We start from the raw sequence: 23,109 nt of genomic DNA on the forward strand, positions 1-23,109 counted from the left end.
TGATGCGATTTCTGGCACTGGCGCAGACAGTGCCCCGTGCCCCTGCCCCCCTCGCCCACCCTTGGACTCAGGGCTGTGAGTCTGGGCCTGGCAGGTTCCTGGAGTCCCAGCCGGCGGCGGGCGCTTATCAGCTGCAGCTCTGAGGCTGGCGGCTGTGGCGCGGGGGGGCCGGGGCTCTGCCAAAACTCTTCCAGATGTGGCCATGGCTGCCCGCTCGCCTGGCTCCGCCTGGGGCTCTCGGCCAACAGGCTCCCGTGAGGAGAACGAAAGGCTCCCGGTGAAGGAGCCGGGGGCCTGGCTGCTCTGATGGGAGACAAGGCGGCAGGCAGGCTGGGTGTGTGGCTGCAGGCACACGCCGGCCACTTCCTTCTCCGCGGCTCCCCCAGACTGGCCCTGAACGTGGGATGGTCACAGCTGCCTCTGGCTGCCTCCTGGCCTGGGCCCTGAGTCTCTCCAGCTGTGGCCTGGCTCCCAGAGGGCTGGGTGGAACCGCTCGGCTCTGCCTCTCCACTATGCGTTGAGGTGGGTGGCACTCCACAGCATGGCTCCGCTTTGCTGGTGGAAGGGGCTCTTGTGTGCCTCTGCAGGCCGTCCTGAGCCGGGGGGGCACAGGGGAGGTGCCACTGGACAGCCCCAGCAGGATGAGCAGGGGCCCCTGTTTCTGGAGGTACTGGGAGCTGAAGGTTGCCTAAGGTTGCATGGCCCCTGGGAGTGGGCACTCCAAGCCAGCCCCTTCCGCTCTCTCTTGTTTGGCGAGGACAAGTCAGCAAGGGGTCAAGGCTAAAGCCTCTGAGGTCACAGGCCAGCCGTTTATCAAGCGTGGGCTCTTCAGGAGCTGTGAGCCAGCCCTCACCACAGCAGATATGGAAAGAGGTGCCCGTTTACTGGTCTGACCCACATTGGGTAAGTGTGAGCTGGGTGCGGATTCAGACCCTCCAACTGAGCTCTCAGACTTCAGAGGGTCTCAGATGCCTCCTGGCCCCTCCGGGCATGACGCTGGCATGGGTGGTACCCGCTGCCCGCTGGGCCAGCCGGTCCTCACCTCTCTCCCTGCCTCCCCACAATCATGCAGGAGGGCGAGGGGCCAAGGACTCTGGGGCTGACCGAGACTCTACGCTCCCTGACAAAACCAGGCCATCCAGAAGCTTCCGATGGCTTCCCCGGACTCTCAGAGCATGCAGACCCACCTCCCTGGGAGCAGCCAGGGAGCCAGCGGGCGTTGGCCAGCCTGGCACACGCACTGCCTGCCCTCTTTCAGGGACTGCCCTCTCCCCCACGCCCCCTTCCTCTGCCCTCGCCAGGCCCACCGGGGCCTCCTGCTGGGCGGTTGCCTCTGTTGTTTTCCCTGGGCTTTGCCCCCCTTCTTACGGCAGTGGGACCTGACCCCCTAAAGTCCTCCCACAGAGCCTTTTGGGCCCTTGGGAGCCAGCCCGTCTACTCTCCTCCTCGCCCTGCCCACGGCCGTCCACGGCCACTCAGACCCTGCAGTTCCCAGATGTACCTGTTTGACCTTTCACCCTCTTCCTGGAGCTCTGCCCCGTCTCCCTGAAGTCAGTGAACAGCACACCCTCTGCAGCGACGCTCCTGACCCCAGCCCTGGCCTCTCATTCCTGGCTCTGCTGCCCCTGCTAGAACGCGGGAGTTGGAAGGTTGCCTGGTTCCTGGGGAAGCGAGGGGCTGGGGGACCACTCGGTGCCCATGCGGGGCAGCGGCTTCCTCCTCCAACTCTGGACCCTGAGTCGCCAGACGAAATCACCTCTCTTGTCCTGGTGATTTGCGCTCAGTTGTGTCCGACTCTTTGCGACCCCATGGACTGTAGCCCGCCAGGCTTCTCTGTCCATGGGATCCTCCGGGCGAGAATACCGGAGTGGGTTGCCGTTTCCTTCTCCAGGGGATCTTTCCGACCCAGGGATCGAACCGCATGCCCTATGTCTCCTGCCTTGGCAGGCGGATCCTTTACTACTAAGCCACCAGGGAAGCCCAGTCCTGGTGTTAGGGACAGAGTAGAGGGTGGTTAAATAGTTAATCCCACTAGGGGATTTCAAGTAAAGGAAAAAAAGTACTGGAGACCCGTGGAAGTTAATGATCACTCAAGAAAGCAGGTTCGCGTGACCACAAAACCAAGCTGGCTGGCCGAGCGACGAAGCTGTGCGGCGGAAGCACGAGACGTGCCCCAGGACCATAAAACCATGGTGGCGTGAGCCCCACATCCGGCCCCGGGAGCTCAGCGAGTTAATGATTCCTAGGACATCTCCGCGGGGCACACTGGGAACAAGGGTATAAGGGAAAGGTGGCATCCCACTGAAACCTCAGGCCATCTGCCATTTTTAGCGCATGTTACCACCTTCTGCTCATTTCCACAGTGCCGTGACGGTCCTGGCTTGACCATGTGGGGACAAGGAAACCCTGCTGCCTGACGTGGAGGAGGAGCTGATGACGCAAGCGTGATGTCTCCTCAAGAGAGACGAAGAAGGCGGTCTTCTCCCCTCCACATTTTGCCTTTGATTATAAAACTGCAGCCCACTAAGTTCTCGGAGTGCGGCCCCCTCTCACCCACCCACTAGGAAGCCTCCTAAGCGTCCTGTTCTCCTAAATCACTGATCTCTCGCTTTGCCTCTCACTGAATTCTTCCTGTGCTGAGACGTAACGAGCCGGCGCTCCTTGGAGACCCCGGGACGCGTCTCAGCGATTTCCGTGGCACCCACGCCAGCGACGGGAGCAGGGACCGTTCCCCTCTCAGCTGTTGGCACCGTCTGTCCTTCCAGTCAGCAGTGGTTTTCTCACCGCTCTCAGGAAGGGTGCAGGAGCTCAGGGAGACGCTTAGACTCGGAGTGCGGAACTGTGAAGCCATCACCGGAGAGGTCCGAGAGCCAGTTGTGTGCAGGCCCACGTGGTCCCATCCACTTGCTTTTCTAGTTTCGGTCTCAAACCTGCCTCTTCCGAGCAGCCTGCCTTGCTTAATCCCTTCATGCATAATAAACGCTTGTTTTGAGCATTTTGTTTCCTTGTCAAATGGGAGTGTGTGGGGGTGGACGTCCCCTGAGGGTCAGGATCCTTCACTTACATTCTAGAGACTCCTTTGCTTGACAGGACCACGGATGATGAAAGTGACGATGACCACTAAACGATGACGTTTAAAGAGATGCTCGCCACTGCTCTGTATTCAACGATCTCGTTTAATCTCAGCAAAACCCAGAGGAGTGAGGGCTACTACAATGGACAAATTGAGGGGGAGAGGACCCAGGGGACTCGGCGAGCCTGCGTGGGGACGCAGTGGGGAAACTACAGGGGGGACCCTGGCTGCCTCCCCACACCCCCAGCTCCCACCTCCCGCCTCCTGCTCCTGCCTCCTTCCCTTTATTCCCGAGACTTCTTCAGTCCAGCCAGCCTCTGACCTAATTCACCCTCATGGGCCCGAGAGCCGGGCGGGGAGAGGCTGCCGCTCCCAGTGGTGGGGACAGCGGGTGCAGGGATGGGAAGAGCACAGAGCCGCGAGGGGGGTGGCCAGGTCCCCGGGGGGCATGTGCCGGGCGTCTCTGCGGACCGCGGCTCTCAGCTCGCCGCTGTGCTAACCAGCTAAGCTGCAGGCCTGAGTTTTATACCCCGGGGCTTCCTGCCGACTCTGCAGAATCGTCCTGCCCACATACCTGGCCCTCCTCCCTGCAGCTCCTGCAGCCAAGACCCTGCAGGGAAGACCAGGGCGAATTCCTGCCACAGCACCGGCACCCAGCAGGCCTCCCCTAACTACAATCGCAGCAGCCCGAGCAGGAGGAGGAGGAACAGACCGGGATGCAGGAGATGGCGTAAAGCCCTTTTTTAAAAGGGGCAATAAAATTTTGGGTTTCAGATGGTCTTGCTGGGGAAGAGAAGAGCAGAGACAGGAAATCTCAGTAGCAGACGCGACAAAGGCCACAGCGTGCAGACTGCCCTCAGACGAAAACACCTCCGCTTGTGCAAACAGAGGACGCCCTGGCGGGGGCCCGAGCCCTCCCCACACCATGCCCACCTCGCCCCAGCTTGGGGGGAGGCGGAGGGGCCACTACAATAGACTGTTTTGTCTACGTTGTTGCGAATGTTTATAATTCTTCTCCGTTTGGGCCGACGGAGGTGTGCGCCGTGCCCCCCTCCTCCTCTCGCAACGGGGCTCCGAGTGTGCTGGGGAAAGGGGGCTGTGTGCATGGGCCTGGGGCACGCGTGTGCTCGGCCAGGGCATCGACTACTCTGCAGGGTCTGGAAGCCGAGCCCAGGCCCCGAGAGGCCAGTGTGGGCCTGTACCCGCCCAGCCCCTGCCCCGCCCAGCCCCCGCCTCGCCTGCGCTGGGCACTGCAGCCTCCCTGCCTGTGTCGCCTGGTTGAACCCTGGGCACCCAAACCCACGTGTCCAGGGAGATGCCTATCCTTTTGTTTTTTGCAGATGCCTTACCCTGTGGGGAGCTGCTAGCCATGGGGGCTGGATAAAACACAGGACATTGGGTTACATTTAAATTTCAGAGGAATAGAATCATTTTTAAGTAGGTCTCCCGCAAGCGTGCTCCAAATTTAAGACACACTGAGGCAAGATAATTATCTGTTATCTGAAATTCAAATAGAACCAGGCATCCTGTATTTTATCTGCAACCCTACCCATGTGGTTATTGACATTCAGATCAATTAGACTCAGCTGACATTTAAAGAGCCAGCTCTGCCAGGCACGTTTGAGAGGCTCACGGGCCTGTGCGTCAGGCGGACGCTGCCCGGGCTGGGTGAACATCTCCACCGTCAAAGCGAGTTCCGTGGCACGCCACCGCTCGAGGCGTCCAGTGACATCTCGGAGGACATTTTCAGGCACTCACTGTTGGATATCCCAGGACTTGGGGACCCCAGTCCTCCCTGCCTCGGGGCTGGGTGGGAGGGGCAGTCCTGTCTGGAGCCCAGGGTGGCCCGGGATGGCCTGGGGTGGGGGCGCTCCCTGCACCAGGGACCCGAGTCTCAGATTCCAGGGACCTGAAGACCCCAGGACTCCCTGACACTGCGACTGGAGGTGCTGGAGCCTGAAGGCCATTGCACTTGGTCCTTGTCAGTCTTGGGGTGTTGGGGGGGCTGCCTCTCTTCCAGGTCCCCTTCCTGGGCACTCCCCTCTGACCCTTGGGTAGACCCCTCCGCCCCACAAGATGCCAAAGTGTTCCTTCAAGCCAGAGGAAGACGCCTCTGGGACGTCTGGCAAGACCCTGGGCACTGCCACCAGATCAGTGGTCCGTGCCCAAGGGATGAGGGCCAGCTGCCACCTCCCCGGCCGTCAGGGTCCTCATCTGCAAAGTGGGCTCAGGACCCGCCCCTGGGACCCTCCGAGGGGGTCTCCATGGGGGCCAGCGGGGCGCAGGAGGGGCGCAGTCGGGCCTGGAGCCCGAGAGGCAGACAGGGCTGAGGCCTGGAGCGCGCCTCCTAATTGTCCATGACTTACAGACTTGGCCGGGCTCCCAGACGGCCTCATAAATCAGGGCAGCCGCAGTGAGCAGCCTGTGGGTGCAGCCCCTACGCGCCTGGCAGGCCCCTGCCTCCTCCCTGCTCGGGAGCAGGCTGGGGCCTCCAACTTTCCAGGCACTGCACTGCCGCGGGGCTGGGAGCCGGGGCGTGCTCGCTGGGGAGGCCTGCGGGGGGGCTGGGTGGGAGGTGATGGGTTGGGGGGATGGTTGGGGGATGGCGGGAGGCGGTGGGCAGAGGCCAGCCACCTTGCAGATTTATGGAGTGATGCCGCCCGGCTGCCCTCCACCCGCCCAGCCCCCAGAGTCTGTCCTCACCACCTGGTGCTGAGCCGTGAGTCTCCCACTGTGGAACTGGGAGACGGGACCCGAGGGGCACACCTGAAGTCTCTTCAGGTGTGTGTGTGTGTCTGTGTGTGCACACGTGTGCTCACACCCCCACAACAAGGCCCGAGGCTGATCAAGGTGTTACCTGCCCGACCCTGGGCCGGGGTCCTGATGTATCTGTGCCCGCCTGTGGGGACGCGTCTGGCTGATGGCCCTGGAGCTGCGATGAGCTAGCTCTCGCCCCACGAGGCTTGGCGAGGACCCTGAGTGCGGGCGGGCCGCTTTGTCGCTAGCGGACTGTGGAGACAGAAAGGGGTGGGGCCAGGGCCGGGCTGCGGGTGTCCAGGCCCCCAGGATGCGGGACCCCTGGGCAGTCAAGGGGGTCTGCAGACACACAGGGGCCGGGCTGCGGGGTCCGCCTGGTCCCCCGCCCTCAGTGCCAGCTCTCTCCCGGCCCCTGAAGCATGGCCGGGGTGACTTGAGGACACGCCAGGGGCTGCCCCATGTGGTGGGCGCAGACATGGGTAGCTGCACGTCTGGAAACACAAACAGGCCCCAGACAGGTGTAGGTAACTTCCTGCCTGACGGATGTGCCCAGATCATTCGGGAAGCTGGGAGCCTCAGCTTTGTGAGGTGATGTCTGGGCAGCCGGCTCCCGCCCCCACTGCCGGGTGGTGCCCGCGGGCCCTGGACGGGAGCCGGCTGACCTCCGCACACGGGGGCGAGCCCTGCCCCGTGGGACCAGCCTGGGGGCCTGGCGGTCTCGCTTGGGGTTCCGGACCCGGGCCCACCTTCCCAACCTGGGTGGGATCTCGAAAGCCCTGAGGGCACTCCAGAGCGAGGTGCCTGGAGTGGTGCCAGGCCCCGGGCACCATGGGCTGAGGTCAGCGCTGCCATCTCGGGCTCTGGGCCCGAAGAGTCCCATGGACAGAGGAGCCGGGCAGGCTACAGTCCATGGGGTTGCGGAGTCGGACATGACTGAGTGACTTTCATACTATAATCTTAACCCTACATCACTTTCCAACCTTCTCTCCCCATCAAAGTAGGGTACATCTGGGCCTTGAACTTGTCATCTATTCAGACTTGCTTTGATGAAATGATGAGGGTGAACAGGACATGGAGACGGCTTGATTCAGGGGCCTGGCAGGGAGGGCAGCAAGGGAAAGGCAGGCCTGGGCCAGGGACGAGGAGCCTGGCTGACCCTGGCGCGCCGAGCCTGAGGGCACGGGTCAGGGATGGGGAGACTGGTTGCCAAGAGAAAGCAGGTGGCAGGTGACGTGGGAAGCACCTGGCCGGGGGCGGCGGGCAGGCCCCTTGTCGCTGGGACTGGGCAGGGTGAGGGGTGGACAGACGCTGGCTCCGGGGCTCTGCAGATACTCCCATCTGCCAGGACCTTGGCCTAGGAGAAGGGAGAAAATTCTTTTCTTTCCAGTGTGGTGCTTAGCACCCAGTACAAACCTAATACGTGGATTCTCAAGAAGCGCCCGGCCTGTGCTTCCCGAAGCCCTGGAGAGGCCTCAGGCTCCGAGGAGGGATGTTCCTTCAGGTCGGGCAGGATGGGGCGCTCTCGGCAGGCCGGGGACAGGGCAGGGCGGGGCTCAGAGCCGGGACGCACGGTCAGATGCAGGCACAGCAGAGGGTGGAGCAGTCCAGCTTGGCGGGGGGCCCTGCACTTCCGGCCTTCTTGTTGACCTTGGGCAGCAGCAGGGTGAAGGACATGGCCAGGGCACAGTGGTAGAAGCTGTGAACGTACGTGTAGTCCCAGTCCTGCGGGGGCGGAACGGGACCGTCTGCGCTCAGCCCCCGCCCCGAGGCCCGTCTTCCTCCACCCGTTCCTGCCTGCCCTGGGCCCTCGGCTTCGGGCCTGGTGAGACCTGGCACCTGCCGGGGTCAGCGGGCCCCTCCCCAGCCGTCCAGCTCGTCCCTGGGAGTCTGGCCAAGTGTCCCCTCCAAGAGGCTTCCTGTCACTGTCCAGCCCACGGTGGTCTTGCCCTCCACGCCTAGACCACCGCAGGTCTGTGCTGACTCACAGGGCTTTGCCGGTGGGGTGGGGCTCCTCCCGCCATGCCTTCCCCTCTTTCCCCTCTTCCCCCCTCCTCCAGGTGTGGCTCCTTCAGGGCTGTGCACCAACCAAATGCAAGCTGTCTGTACCCCCCGCCCCTGGAGATGCTGGTGGTGCCAGGGAAGGACCAGGCTGTGATTGAACGGGGGTGCTGGCGTCAGCAAGAGTCGGGTGCTGCTGGAGCCTCCTGGAGGGGTGCGGCCCCATCCAGCCTCAGGCCAAGCAGGCTGGGGCTGACCATGGCCTTTGTGGGGGGCTCCTTCCCCACCCCTCCCAGAGTACCTCGAAGAAGAAGCGCAACATGAGGGCCAGGGCCCCGAAGCAGAGGCCAGGGCCTATCTGGTGGGTGTACACGCTCTTGTCTGGAAACAGGCGCCTCGTCTCCTTCATCTGCTGCAGCTGCGGGGACGGGGGCCAGAGGGAGATTCTTAGGCCCCAGCTGCTGGCACTCGCACCCCGGGCAACCTCGGTGGGGCGGGGAACAGGGCTCGGGGAGGGGCCCAGGCACATTGGGCTCCGTAGCTGCAGGACCCACAGGAGACCCTGCCTGGGTGGGCAGACTGGGGCTGCCCTCGGGCCCTTGACCCCAGAAGGACCCCCTGCCCCGTCTGCCTCTTGGAGAAACCCTCGCAAGTGCCCAACCCGAGGAGACCAGTGGCGCGGTGTCCTCGAGCAAAGGGGTGTCGGCAGTGTGGGACCCGCCCTCCAGCGTGACCGCAGGAAAGCGTGGGGCGCGTGTGGCCGACCCTGCGAGACCTCTAGCCACTTTCAGAGTGGACCGACTCATCGTAGCATTTCTTAGACAAACCTGCCCAGCACGTGAGACGGCCATGCCTCAGCTGGGCTGCCTAGAGTAAGACTCAAGTAGGAATTAGAGACATGGGTTCACATTTGCTAAACAGATGAAGAAGAAGCAGGTCCGCATCCTGAGAACCCGAACCGCGAGTGCTACAGCCGGCAGGGCGTTTCGGATTCCAGCAAGGGAACCCGCCGTCACACACGCTCTGGGTGGTGGACACCCCACCTCCAGTGGCTCACACAGAGACTGTGAGTAGCTTCCTTCTGGGTCAGGGCTGGTTTTGCCACTAAATAAATTCCGCACCGATATCCGGTGTTCAGTTTTCTGGAATTTTCCACCACTGGTGAGGACTCAGGACCTGCAAAGTCGCAGGTGGTGTGTGGACACAGCTAGACAGTGTGACTCTGGGCGTAGGCGCCTGGGGACCCAGGAGGCCTCCTTCCGCCCGCCCAGCACCTTTGGACTCCAGGCCCCTGCCCCAGGGGGCGCCCGGCCTGGCCCCTCCCCAAGCCTGGTCACCCATCTCTGCACTTCCTCTCCCTGACCGTTGCTCAAGAAGGGACGAGGCTCCGGGAGAAAAATGCACCCTCATTCCAGGAAACAACTGCCCTGGAAAAGCCAAAATAAACTCCACATTCAATGGTCTAGAAAACACAATTTGAGCCCCAGATGGAGGGCGGCAGGCAGCCTGGGTTCCCGTGGGGCTTCACAGGGACATGGGCAAGGGACCGCACTCCCGGCTAATTAGAATCCAGCCCCGAGCCAGACGGGTCAAGATTCTGCAGGAGGGACAACCCTTCAGGGCAGAACGAGGAGCCTTTATCCCACTTCCTGCCAGGGAGGGAGTGAATTATCAGTGAGGGGAGCTGTGTTTACGAATTCCAGAATGTTAATTAACGCGGCCCTTCCTCGGGTCCAGACGAGTCAGACCCCAGCGCGCTTCCTCCCCTTGCCTCTCCGAGGGCCTCCTGGGTCAGCGTGGGGCCAGCTTGGCTTCCCCGAGATGTGAGGAGTCACAGCCTGGCCTCGCTTGTCCTGCTGTGACTTCTTGTTAAGTCGCTGACCTCCCAGCCTTGCTTTCTTCACTAACCAGACGGCAAACTAAATCCTCCACTCTCTGGGCACAGAGAGGAGGGCGGCGTTTGGAAAGCTCACCCCCAGGACTTCATTTTCCCTCCCCAGACTGCACAGTGGGTCGGTGGGCAGCTTCCCACCTCCTGCCCAGCCCCACCTCTTTCCCAGGTCTGCGTTCTGGTCCCCTCGAGGTGCAGTTCCTCCACCCTGCCCTGGTGGCCCAGGAAGTACCCTGGGTCTACTCTGCCAAGCATCCCTCTTTCACTTGGACTAGTTTGAGTGGGTTTCGGCCCTTGCAGCCAGGAGGGCCTTGGGGTGGGGAGGCCTGGGGACTGTATGTAAAAGGCCTTGTGAGCGCTAGATCCCTGTGTGCCCAGCAAAGGGCCATAGGTGTTGGAAACTGTGGCTCAGGCCTCTTGGGCGCTCACGAGTGGTCCCGTCTTCCTGTCGACCTCACACTACAGCCTCCCTTTTCACTGGAACCAGGCTCGAGGCTCACCCCCTCCAGGAAGTCTTCCCAGATTAACCCAGGCCATTTCCAATTGACATTGCATCTCTAAACCAGCCATTCTCTTCAATAATAATAATGATAACAATGACTATAATAGCAGCTCCTATTTGTTGAGCATACTAGAAGCCAGGCTCTGTGCCAGTCCTTAAGGTGCATTATCTCAGTTAATCTTTGAACCGACCCCTGTGAAGCAGGTACTGAACTGTAACACCCGTTTTACAGATACGGAAAATGAGGCAGAGAGATTCAGTAACTCGGGTCAGATCCAGAGCTGGTGAGTCCAGACATGATACAAACTGGGTCCACAAGGCGGGGGCGGCCGACGGTCACTTCCTGCGTGTTAGCTGAGGCCCCGTGTCCAGCCTGCCGACCCGTGAGATGGGAGGTGGGTTGAGACCCCGAGAGGGAAGAGCCTCCGCCAGGGGAGGCGGCCCGAGCGTTGAGGCTCGCACGTACGCACCCACTTGGCTGCAATGATGAGGATGGCCGAGCCGATGGGGCCAGAGTACACCCCGTAGCCCCAGCGGTCGTGGTAGATCCGCACGGCGATGGTCAGGACGCCAAACATCACGAAAGTCGACCGCTTGGGCTCATCGAAGTCGGCCAGCGCTGCGGGGGAGAGAGCGGGGTGAGGTGAGGGGACTTTTCTAGACGCACAGTTTCAAAAGGTTATGAAAGATGGGAGTCGAGGCATTGACGCCCTGCATGTGCTTTCTCACAGGGGAGCGGAGGGGTGGGCTGTCAGCGGCCGGCCTGGGTGGACGGCGGGCAGTGGGGCATCCTGACCCCCACGTGCAGGGCTGGGCTGCGGGCGGCGGCCACTCACCCATCAGTGAGACCCACATGCTGAGGGCCGTCCCGTAGACGCTGAAGTACTCCAGGATGTCGTGACGCAGGAGGCAGAGCAGCGATAGGCCGGGCCCAGTGCAGGCGTGGTGGAGCTGCGGGAGCCACGGCGGAGGGTCAGCAGGGAGGCGAGGACGCCAGGGCCCCAGGCCCTGCGAGCCAGCACCTTGGGCAGGCCGCTGAACGGCCCCAGGCCTCTGTCTCCCCACCTGAAAGATGGGGGCGCTCTGAACCGCTCTCCCATAGGGTCCCCCAAAGCCCCACTGAGGTGGGGAGTCCCACATGATCTACACGTTCCCTCAGCATCTGCTCAGCAGAGGCCAGAGCCTATTCCCTTGGGTACCAGTCTGCTCTGCCCAGGTCAGAGTGGGGACCTCCTCTCTCACAAGTGACCCCTCTGACCACCAGAGTCTCTGGAGCCCTGGGGGCGGGGTTGGGGGGGCTGGTGAAGACGCAGGCGCAGACCTGGCCTGCGAGTTGGCCTGTCAGCAGGGCAGGGTGGAGGCTGGAGGCTTGCTTTCTTAAGAGGCTCCCGGGCTGGTCCCAGGCTGCTGCCAGAAGGGAACCCATTTTGAGAATGGCCGGCTGGTGGCTCTCAGGTTCTGTCTGAAGTGAGGGCCGATGGCAGAGATGCCCCCCCGCAACCCCACACCCACCCAACTCGGCGTCCTCCTCTCAGCCCCTGGCCTGACTCCTATGGTCGTCTCTCAACATCGGCTTCGAAAGCAGAGTGCCGGTATTCTCAAAGCCGTCCACTTACTTCTGGACAACTCTCTCCTTTGGCGTACCCGTTTCATCATTTTCAGCAATATTTAATTACGTGATGTAATTATTTTGACAAGCTCAAGGGCATAAACAGGCTTGGGGAGCAGCACAACGCACTCTTGGTTAACCCGGCTCAGCAGGATGGGGAGGCGTGCAGGAGAGCAGTCCACGTCTGGAGACGCCAGGGGCGCTGCGGTCGGGGGAGCCCTGGGTCAGCTGTGCATCGAGCCAAGGTGAGGGCAGCTTAGAGCCTCCACCGGTTGCAGCTGTCCGCAACCTGAAGCTGCGGGGCATCGAGGCAGCATTAACAGAGATATAGTGTCCAGAGCAGGGGAGGAGAGAGTGCTGCTCCTGTCTGTCCGGTCAGACCTAACCACAGGACCATGCTGAGCTTTGGGTGCCGTGCCCTTTGAAGAGACACAGGGAAAGAAAAGGTTGAAGGGGAGGAGCCAGGTGATGGATATGACTGTTGGGCGCAGGAAAGAGAAGAAGCTTCAGGTGGGTCCTGATCAAGGTGCTCACCCCTCCAGGGTAGAGGAAGGAGAACGCTTGCTCCTCCGCACGGCTCTGGCAGGCAGGGCCAGACTCTGAGAGTGACACGGGTCCCCTTCTCCCCCAGCTCTACCCAGGCCCAACGTTGGCTATCTCTTTTGTATTCAATGCACCCGTAATAGCACGGGTCACTGTGTAGGGCGGAAGACCTCATCGCTGTGAAATTCTGGATGCGGGCTGTGCCCTCGCTCCCGTCTGCCTTGTCCCAGCCGTGACCCCAGCTCGCAGCAGAGCTGGCTTGCCCTCGGCCAAAGGCTTGCCTGTGAATGCAGAGTCAAGGAGGCGGGGTTTGGAGCGGTTTGGAGGAGAGCTGGCCCAGGAAGGGACCTGCCCCCCGGGCCCGTGGTTCACTGCTGCGGGACAGGTGGGGCAGGTCAGCTTCGGGGAGGGACCACGTGCCAAGGAGCAGGGAGGTGTGGCAGCGGGCACTCGGCCTCTGCGTCTGCCAGGACGTGGCTCCGTGTGTCACTGGTGGGGTGGGGGTGGGGCTTGGGGCTGGGGGCCTGGCAGGGAACGCATGGCCTCAGGTCCTGGCCTTGAGCTCGGAGGGGTGGCTGATGGCCCCTGGGGCCAGGGCGGGGGCTTCTGTCAAGTGGGGTCAGAGCCCCTGCCCCGCAGGGTGGCGTGGGCCGGGGAGCCCACGCGGCTGAGTACACAGCGCGCTGTCCGGCTTCTGGTTGGGACACAGAAGATGCCACGTGGGAGGCAGGAGCGGAGACAGTGATGGCTGTATACCAGCACAGAATTCAAAGGAAGCGATGGTGCCTCCGGGGCTCCAGAGAAAGGGGCTGAGCGAGGCTTTGTGGCCAGAGGACATTCGTCACGGAGGCAGCTGGCCCTGTCCCTCTGGCGGGGCGGGGCGGGGCGGGGCGGGCGGGGCAGGTGGGGCTGGCCTCTGAAGCGGGCCTAGGAGGCAGCTGCGGGGCCAGCTCACCCCGGCAGGGAGGCGGGGGGGCCCGGCGGTGACCATGGTTTCCTGGGCCGGGTCTATCGTGGGCTCTTGGAGGACAAGACCTCGGCTCCTCTCCCTGGCTGCAGGCCCTTGTCCCTGCAGAGAAGCCCCCTGCCTGCCTGGCCCCAGTCTCCCACCTGCGGGACAGACCTCCTGGCCCTCACCCAAGCCGGGGTCCTGAGAAGGGGGAGGGAAGTGGCTGTTGACAAGATGCTGCGAACAAGCAGGAAGGGGCTGCTGCTGGGGAAGCGAGCTGCCTGGGGCAGGGGGCAGGCCACCTCTCGCACAGAGCTCGGGGTCACTCACCTCCCCCGAGCATGCTGCCTCAGGGAGCTGGGCTTCAGTCAAGGCTGGGACTGATGGAGTATGCTGGGGAGTCAGAGCGGGGCCACTCGCGGGGGTCCACTGGGGAGGGTGGTGGAAGGAGCTTCAGAGGGACGGGGGTAAGGGGTCAGGACGGGGGTAAGGCGTAGAGAGATGATGGGTGGGTGTGTGGATGGCTGAGCAGGCAGGTGGAGAGGCGACTGATCACATATCTGTATGGAGGATGGATCACAGAGAGAGTACATAAGTAGGGAGGTGGACAGACAGCTAGACAGAAGCCAGCGGGAGGGATCCATAGAGCCAGAGAGACACATGGAGGCTGGGGGGGGACGAGGCCAGGGAGGGAGAGACCCAGAGACTTAGAGAGTCTGTTCCATGGGCGTACAGCTCCAGAAATCAAGAGGGAGCCAGACACAGGCGGAGAAACAAAGAGAAGCAGGCCCAGAGGGAGTCAGCAAGAGAAACAGAGGGAGACCCACGGGGAGGTGGGGGCAGGGGCAGGGAGCGGGAGCCGAGAGCCAGCAGCCAGAAGCATAAATAGAGCGAGAAGGGCCCAGAGAGGAGCGCAGGCCCCACGAAGGGGAGACGCGCGCACGTGAGCAGGCCGTCCCGAGCCGAGGCCAGCTGCAGCGTCCTGGAGGCAGATTCCTTGGCTCCTCACGCTCCCCGGGCCCTGCTAGCTCCCCTGTGGGGCCCGGGGTACCAAGGAGCAGGGTGGGGAGCCGGACCCGGAGCCGCCTGGAGGGGTCGGCCAGTGACAAGAGAAGGGGAAGCTTGGAGGGGCCGGGCCTGGACCGACTGTCCCTGGCCCCTGTGGGCTTGGTCTCACTCACACCAGCCCTGGAGGGCCCTCCTGGCCCAGACGGGAAAGCTGGGGTCCAGGGAGGCGAAGGGGTCCCCCAGCCCTCTCTCCTGGGCTCTTTCACCCCCCATCACTTTTCTTCATCACCCAGCACAGGAAAGTGGTAAAAAGGCAGCCCCTGTCCTCTGTCCCTGGGAAGGTGCTCTGGGGGGATGGGGGTCCTCTCCCGCAGACTTACCACCAGAAAGAACGTGGTGAAGAGGTAGACCATGGCCTCCATGTGGAACCGCCTTTTGGCGGCGATGCTGACCGTGGGGAGGAAGGCCAGGCTGCTGATGGTGGGCAGGAGCAGTTTGGCCATGAGCGTCCCCATGGGCTGGGGAGGAGGGGCGGGGTGCCGGCTGCCGGGGTCCCCAGGGCAGGGAGAAGAGAGGGAGACGGACTGCTCCTTCCAGTGGGGGCCCCAGTGGCAGCTGCGGCTTAAATGGCCTGAAGGAGGCAGGGATGGGCGCGCACATGTCGAGAAGCTCGTGGGGAGGGTCCAACAGCTGACGGACCATGTGATCAGCACTCGTCTCTGGTTTTTTTGGGGGATAGGTCAGAGCTGTTGATTCAGGGATACCATACTTCTCTTCTCTGAGGCAGCAGCTCTGGAGAAAAGTCCCCCGTGAGCACAGTCCCCAACATCCAGCCACTTTCCACCCTGGCCCCTCCCCAGGGCTCTGGGGAGCCCAGAATGAGAAAGAACAGACTCTGTTTCTTGAGTCACGTGTCCACAGTGGGGCAAGAGGTGGGAGAACCCAAGGGTTAGCCGGTTCTCCTGGAGAAGGAAATGGCAGCCCACTCCAGTACTCTTGCCTGGGAAATCCCACGGACAGAGGAACCTGGCGGGCTACAGTCCACGGGGTTGTAAGAACTGGACACAGCTCAGTGGCCAAACCACACCACCAATCGCTACAAGGGCCTTGTAGCGAAGTCTCATGTTTTACCAGCCCCTGTCCAGGTCTTGCTCGCCTGCTCTCGCCCCAGACAGGTTTCCTTGGTAACTAAATGAATGAAACTGACATTCCTTTCTGTTTGGTTACATTGATCCAAGCCTGAAGTGCACAGACCAGGAACTTCTCTATCAGGGTCCCGGAGGCGAGGCCGCCGCCAGGCCTCTCAGTGCTCCCCTGCCTTCAGGAGATACTCTTCCCTTTTTGAAGAGGCCTGGGGGGAACTGCCTGGCAGAGGGCCCCCATCCTCTGGCCAAGTTACCCCTGGGTAACTCTGTGTGAGTTACCCAGGCTGACTCTCTCCCTGGAAGGACTGCTGGATTGATTTACTTGTTGTCAGCAAAAGGACAGCTTTCGTTACACGTTTTGCGTTTCATCATGGTGTAAGGATGTCACCGCAGCAAAACACACAGATTCAGAACGCGCAGGCTGGTGGGATTTGCCAAGTGCCGTACGACGGCTCCAGTGCCCCCTTCACTCCAGCGCGGTCCTTGAGTCCCCAGCAGGGGCAGCCTCTGTTCTGGCTTCTGTGGACACCTGTCTCGGCCTGGATAAACGGACGCACGCCGGGTGCGTTCTTTCACGGTCCCGAAATGTCCCTGGGAGTCGCCCACCTGTGTCACGTGGCTTGTTCCTGTGGTCGCTGGGTGGCTACTCTGGATTTTGTTCTCCTGGGAACTGGAATTTGGAGAATGGGAAAAACAGGAGGTGGGTGGGGGGCGAGGCTGAGGGGTGCCCACACTCGCCAGTCGGCGCCTGGAGGAGAGGCTGCCGGCTTGTTCCTGGCCTTCGGGGTGCACTTGCTCCGCCTTTCCTTCCACCTGGGAGCTCCCTCACACCTTTCCAGAAAACTCTCTGTTTTGCGGTACGCTGGCTGGAGCCCGTTTCTGCTGCCTGCAATGAAAAGTCCTACCTGGGACATGTGGTCTCATCTTTTTCTGCTCAGCTGCACCCACACCCTCAGTGTGAAGTCCAAGGTCTCCAGGAGAACCCGGGGCCATCTCCCCTCAGCACCCCCAGCCGCCCTTGTGCGCCCAGAACCTCCTCCTGGCCTCCCTGCCCTCCTGGAAAGAGCACACTTCCTCCACCTCTGAGTCTGTGGGGAAGGCTCGCCACGCGGCACAGGTAAGCCGAAGTGCTCTGCACTGGGCCCCAGCACGCTGCTCTCTCCCATCCGAGCACCCGCGCCTCTGTGCGGAGCTGCTTGGGTTGTGTGCCCGGGGCATGGTTGGCCGGCTCCCCGCCCAAGCCCCGGGCAGAGCCTGGCACGTGGTGGGTGGTCAGCAGACACTGGCTGGATGAATGACTCTGTGAAAGGAATGAATCAAAGTTGGGGGAGGCAGGCAGCGTGCTTCAGCCTGGCGCCTAGGAGCCCCGTGCCGCTCCAAATGGGAGAACCAGGCCCGCCGTGCGTGCGTGTGTGTGGCTCTGGGTGAGAGGCAGGCGACTCCCTGTGAGCTGGTCACCACCTCTGCCCCCCAGCCCCGGCTTCCAGGAGAAGCAGAACCCGCACGGTGTGGACATGGATTGGTTGTCGGGTGCGAGGACAGAGCTCTGTGGGGCCACAACCCCCCACTCGGAAGCGGGAAAACATTCCACAGTTGGTTTTGTGCATGAGTGTGTGTGTGTTTTTTTGCAGCTGTAAACCAGGGCCAGGGCTGAGAGCTTGGGGAAGGGAAAAAGAGAAGGGGGGAGGGGCTGGGGGGCAGGGGAGTTGCACATGTGTTGTAGCGATTAAGGAGGAAGGGGGCTGAGGAGGGGCCCGCCCTGAAGAAGGGAGACAGGTGGCCAGGCTGGGGCAAGGGGCTGGGGCGGAAGACCACCCCCTCACCACCTCTGAGGAGAGGGGCGGAGCACAGAATGGAGGTCGGGGTGCAGCCTGCGTGTGCTCCCAGCCGAGACCTGGTGGCTGGAGACAGACCAGCTGGCCTGGGGGAAGGCCTCCTGCTCTGAACAGGGCTGGAATGACCCTCCGTTCTCACTGGTGCGGGGGCAGCAATCCGCCTGGGGAGCTGGGAGGGGGTGCAGAGCAGAAGAAGCAGGCTGGTTGCTTGGGGGTGGCACTGCCCTTGGAGGCACAGGGCTGGGAGCCCAGCTCAGGCTGGGCAGGCTCGGAGCCAGCAGAGACGTGAGCTGGCACCCCGTCCTCCCCGCTGCCCGGGGCTCTGCCTGCCAGCTGGCCTCTGATACGGCCCCCACCACCCCACCCTCACCTGCTGGTGCTGGGGTCAACGCAGACCCCAGAGGCAGCACGCCTGGATCCTCCTGCCAGGGTGCCCGCCCCCGGGGGTTGTGTCCGAATTCACAGTGTAGCTCTCTGTCCTGCCTGACCCCTGGAGATGGGGTGGGGAGCTCTCACATTTTCAGCCCTGCCACCCTGTGTATCTTGAAAACCATTTACGCACACAGACATTCATTCAGCGCTGGTGTGTGCCAAGCTCTCTTCCTATTTTGTCCCTCTGGGCTGTGTCAGTGGCTGGACGTCTCTCTCTCTCTCCCCATTTTACAGAGGAGAAGACTGAGGCTCAGAGAGGAGGGGAGGCTGGCATTGATCCTGGCCGAGGCCCCCAACCCCTACCGCAGGCAGCATGCCCCCTCTTCCCAGCAGATGGTGCCAGTGAGACCCAGCAGGGTCTGGGTGGGGTGGGCCACTTTACTGGACAGCAACAGCCTGGGGAGCGGGGAGGGGGAGCCGACCCGCCCTCCCCCCGCCCCCCGCTCAGGTTTTATAGAGGTGCTGAAATGCCCGGAATGCCACACGGCCCCCGCCTCCCGGACAGCTGCCTGTCTGCCCAGCTGGGCCTGCAGAGCAGGGTCAGCTGCTGCACTCGCGTCCTCCACGATTTGAAGCCCCAGCCTAGAGCTCCGGTCACCTCTGAGCACGGCAGGCCTTGGCTCTGGGTGCAGGGATCCCCCGAGGCGCCCCCCGCCCCGTCCCTGGGCACTGATGCTCCTGACCCCTTTGTTGGGGCCCCCAGGCTGGAGTGCCAGCCCAGACCTCCACAACCGGCGCCGTGACAGCAGGCACGCTGTGTCCGGCTGATGGCCGGACGCGAGCCGCTCATGCTGCCCCCAGCTCCTGCACAGCTGCCGGGTGAGCCAGGCGAGGGCTCTGCCCTCCTTGCTCCACAGCCTTGCTGTGCCCTCTGGCCCGGAGCCTCGGTCTCCTCACCGACACAAGGGACGCCCGTTGCTGTCCCACAGGGTCGCTGTGATCACGGGCAGGTGCGCTGGGCTCTGGGAGCAGCTGGCCCAGGAAGCACTGTGTGTCTGTTCACGAGAAGCAGCGAAGAGCCGATGTGGGTCATTACAGGGGGATTCTCTTCTGAAAGGTGGACCTCAGCACCCATGCACGGAGACAGCTGCCCAAGGGACCTGGGGGCTGGGAGCAGGGCTGGGACGGGGACACAGGCTTGTCATCCCCTGCCCCCACCCCCCACTGTGGCTGCTCACTGGGTCCGCCTCTCTGTGCAGAGGGGAGAGTGAGGCTGAGATGGGACGGAGCTCCTGGGCACCTGGCCTTCCTGGGGGGCTCCTGCACATCGGGGCGGGCTGTGTAAGCCAGGAGCCCAAGGACGCAGGTCCCGCCCAGCCCCTTGGCCTGGCGGTGGGCTGTCCCTGGAGCTTCAGTGGAGAGCTAACGCCCCAGTCGTGCCAGGGCCCCCCAGGGCCCCATCCTTCTCTCAGATCTGGGGACAAGGGAGCCTCTTTCTTGTGGATTTTAAGAGCGAGGAGGCCTACATATAGAGGCTCCCGGTTGAACGTCAGGATTGGCCTAACAGAAAACGTCAGTGCTGGGAAGGAGGGAGGAGGAGAGCTCTGGTCCAGCCCACTGATCCCCGGGGCTTCCCCGGTGGCTCAGATGGTAAAGAATCCGCCTGCAAGGTGGGAGACCCGGGTTCGATCCCTGGGTGGGAGCAGACCTTCTGGAGTAGGGCATGGCAACCCACTCCGGTATTCTTGCCTGGAGAACCCCATGGACAGAGGAGCCTGGCGGAATAGAGTCCGTGGGGTCGCGAAGAGTCGGACGCGACTGAGCGACTGACACACACGTGCGCTGCTGACCCGCAGTGGTCTGTGGAGGAGGGTCCTCCCGGACCGGGAAGATCCAGAGCAGAGAAAGCTGGGCCTGCCTTGGGCTGGGCGGAGAGCTCTGGGGGTGGGGTCGGCCACTGGGGCCTCTGCTGGGGCCTGGTCCTCTTCCGGCCCTGGCCCACCACTTCCAAACTGGCCACAGCGGCCCTTGGTGGCCCGGTCCCCGTTGGGAAGAAGGGCTCCGCTGCCAGAAGTGGCCCAGGGTGCTCCAGGCTCTGGGTGGGCAGCAGGACGTGGCAGGGAAGGGTGGGGGTCCTCCAGGCCACGTTGGCGGGCCTCTGGGTGCCAGAGTTGAGGACCCCCTCGCAGGATCTCTGGCCCTGGTCCCCCACCTTCAGAGCTCTGTTTTGGACACTTGGCTGTACAGGACAGGGCCCAGCTCCCAGCGTGACTGTCCAACCACCAGGACCGCCAAGCCGGTCACCCCTGGCCCACTGTGCCCCTCCTCCTCCCTGACCCATCCCTTCCCTGAGCAGGCTCCTCTCCTTCCGCCTTGTTCCACGCTTCACCTCACCTTCCCACAGAAATGTGCACGTTTTCCTGTTTCCAAGTTCTTCAGAAATCCAGGTCTGGTGAAAAATCTCTAAAAAAAACCCAGGTGTCCAGAGCATCTCAACCAGGGCTACACAGAGAGTGGTAGGGACACCTCCCCCTCACCCCAAACGTCAGGGGCTGCCAGACAAATCTGCCCTTCCACGCGCTGAGCACCTTCTGTATGCTGGGCCCTGGTAGGTGCCAGGGATGCACTGAGTCCCAGCCACGGGTCGGGAAGCCTGATCAAAGTGCTGGGCTGCTGCCGGGTGGGCTTCCTGGAGGAGGTGTGCTCAGGAGATCATCTGGAGGGCCAGGAACATCCAGATGGGTGTGAACAAGGACTCCAGGGAGGGGATGGCAGGAACCAGGATGGGGGCTCCAAGCCACTTCTTTCTGTGACACCCCAGGGAGCCCTGGGCATCGTCAGGGCTGGGAAACAGCAATTCCAAGGGCCCCCGGGTGAGCTTGGGGTGAGCTGAGGGTGACCTGGGGCTCAGTGCGAAACGGGCAGCCCCTCATTCACCAACAGGTCAAAGCTTCCTCTTTCTTCCAGGGCCGTTCCCTCTTAACGTTGCGCTCCGCTGGGCCCGGGGAGGTCGTGGCGTGAGCGCCTGGGACTCCACCAGAGACTCCGCCTGAGCCTGGCTCCCCAGGGGGCACGAGGCAGACCTGAGAGGTACGAGGGGTGGGCGGCCCCCCAGCAGAGGCTCCATCGCCCCATGCAATGTCACCCCCAGAGCACAAATTCTAAGATGATGTGATTAAACCTTCAGCAATGGTGATGGCAGAGTATGGACCCCAGGCGTGGCCTCTTCTGAGCCTGGGCTGCTGCTCTGGTCGCCAACACTTAGATCCTCTGGATCTGCCGTCCAGGTCTGGCTGCAGCCCCACGAGGTGGGCCCAGAGGGCACGTGAGGACCAGGAAGCCCGGCCTGACCGGTTCTGCGGAACTGATGGCAGCTCTGCGCTGGGCACAGGACAAGGCCTTCGGTCGTGCTTCCTGGCTGTGCTTGATTCTTTATCACCAAACACCCCCCGCAATTCTTAGGGTTTTTAGGGCCCCGGGCCTTCCCCCAGACCACCAGCGGGCCAAGCCGTGGTCATAGCTCCCTGTGGGTCTGGAGTCTGGGGGAATGCTGGTGTCCCTTCGGGAGGGGGAGCCCTGGCCAGCTCCTGGAGGTTGAGGGTGGGGTGGGGATGGATGGGGGGCCAGCCCAGGTCACACACCTGCTGGAGGTCCCAGAGCCAGGGTGGCATCCTGCCTCCCGGGCGCTGTCCCACTGAGCAAAGAGAAGGTGCTGGGGTGTTTGCGCCGGCTGGCTGTAGGGTCCCTCCCACGGGAAACCATTAGTCACTCTGGCTCTGGCTGGACGCGAATCCAGCTATGTCCGGAGAGCTGGGGACTCTGACTGGGGATGCAAAGCACTGGTGCTTGGCTGGAGGGACGGGGTGGGGCCGGCAGAGGCCCCAGCGCGCGAGAGTGATCAGCAGGGTGCCTGTGAGGGGGTCGGTGAGTGTGTGCCCCTGTATGTGTGTGCACATACGTGTGCATGGATGTGTGTGTGCGTGTGCACGCTCACCAGTGCTGTGTGACGGGTCCCATTGTGTCTGCTATCCAGTGTGCCAACAGGGGGCAGTGTGGGCCTGGGTTCCACTGAACATCCCAGGGGCCCCAGGGGAAAAAAACCAGAGATGGATAAGACCTGCCTTCCCAGAGTCTGGAGAGGATGAACCCGATCCAAGAGCCTGCCGTGGCGGGGATGTGCTCACCAGGGGGCTGGGCTGTGCTGCTTACCAGACATGCGAGCCTGGGCGTCCCTGGGCGGTGTCGGAGCCTCAGTTTCTCCGTCTGTAAAATGGGGAGCTCTTAGCTCTCGGCAGGCAGAAAGGACTCAGGCAGGAGGGACAGGACGGTGGCAGGGCAGCGGGCGCGGTTGCTGGCTCTCCTCCCCCGCCGCTCCTGCTGGTGGCAGAGCTTCCCCAGGGGTGGAATGGTTCTCGGCCTGGAGGAGCTCGCTGCAGTTCCTTCCGGCAGGGAGGACGCAGGAGGGGGAGGGCCCTCCAGGCGCCACTGTGAGCCATCTGCAGCACAGAGGCCGGGGATGGCTGCAGTGTCCGGGGTCGCCCCCTTCCACGCCCACCGTGTGTGGAGGTGCCCCTGTGTGCCGGGCTCCGGAGGGCCTGGTGTGTGGGGCGGGGGCCTGGCCTGCTTCCGGGGCGACTTGCAGTGTCTGGGGTGGCCCCTGGGTGCCGGGGAGGGAGGGGGGTGCGGCCGGAGTGCGTGCTGCTGGCTCCGTGCTCTGCTCCACGCTCTGACTCAGCAGGAACGCAGGCTGGAGCCCCACGCCGGCCTGCCAGGGGCTGCCCAGCTGGCGCGCGCCCAGCCAGGCCGTGTGCCCTGCCAAGCTGGTGTGAACATCTGTAAAGCTCTGCGCTCCTCCCCCCCACCGCTGGCTCCGGCCATGCTAGCTGTCTGGTCCGCGGGCCGTGGGCCCTCCTGTCCCGTCCCCGGACCCTTGGCTGGGGCCTGCGCTGGGTCTCGGTCAGTCCCTCTGCTGCTCAGGAGAAACATCTCCAAGCCTGGCTGGGTGACCACAGAGCCTGGTGTCCCCTCCCGACCCCAGCCTCACCATCTGTAAGCGCCAGCCATCAGATGGCCGTATCACACACCTAGGATCCATTCTGGGGAGGGGCAGAGACGGCATCGCCCCCCCCACCCCGCCCCCCAGGGAGGCAGGCATCCAACGGACAGAGCCTGGGGCTCAGTTCTGCTCCCCCACCCTCCCCACCGAGCTCCCCTGTGACCCTGGGCCAGCGGCCACTCTGTCTGGACACCTAGACACACGGTCCCGCGTGGTGTCCCCGGGCCGGCGGCCTCTCCACTCACAGCGGCGGCGGGCGGCAGGCAGCTGGGCCGGCCTGGCTGTGCTCCAGAGGCGCGGAGCGGGTTAAAGTGTGCGCCGGGCCGGCCGGCGGGGCGGCGGGCGGGGGAGCAGCCTGGTGGGAAGTGTGA

The 23,109-nt window shown here is 63.1% G+C and overlaps 1 protein-coding gene across 1 annotated transcript; it reads right to left on the reverse strand.

The window, feature by feature from the left end:
- Window positions 1-3,156: 3,156 nt before the first annotated feature.
- On the reverse strand, window positions 3,157-21,980 carry MYMK (myomaker, myoblast fusion factor). Its single transcript, XM_027556820.1, has 8 exons — window positions 21,892-21,980; window positions 20,271-21,063; window positions 20,077-20,145; window positions 14,711-16,145; window positions 11,058-11,172; window positions 10,692-10,840; window positions 8,130-8,246; window positions 3,157-7,552 (listed from the first exon to the last, which is right to left on the reverse strand). The coding sequence occupies exons 4-8, from the start codon at window positions 14,843-14,845 to the stop codon at window positions 7,403-7,405; spliced, it is 666 nt and encodes a 221-aa protein (XP_027412621.1). The 5' UTR covers window positions 14,846-16,145; window positions 20,077-20,145; window positions 20,271-21,063; window positions 21,892-21,980; the 3' UTR covers window positions 3,157-7,402.
- Between the last annotated feature and the right edge of the window lie 1,129 nt (window positions 21,981-23,109).

The sequence above is a fragment of the Bos indicus x Bos taurus genome, chromosome 11 (assembly GCF_003369695.1).
Source record: "Bos indicus x Bos taurus breed Angus x Brahman F1 hybrid chromosome 11, Bos_hybrid_MaternalHap_v2.0, whole genome shotgun sequence".
In the NCBI taxonomy this organism is placed as follows: Eukaryota; Metazoa; Chordata; class Mammalia; order Artiodactyla; family Bovidae; genus Bos; species Bos indicus x Bos taurus.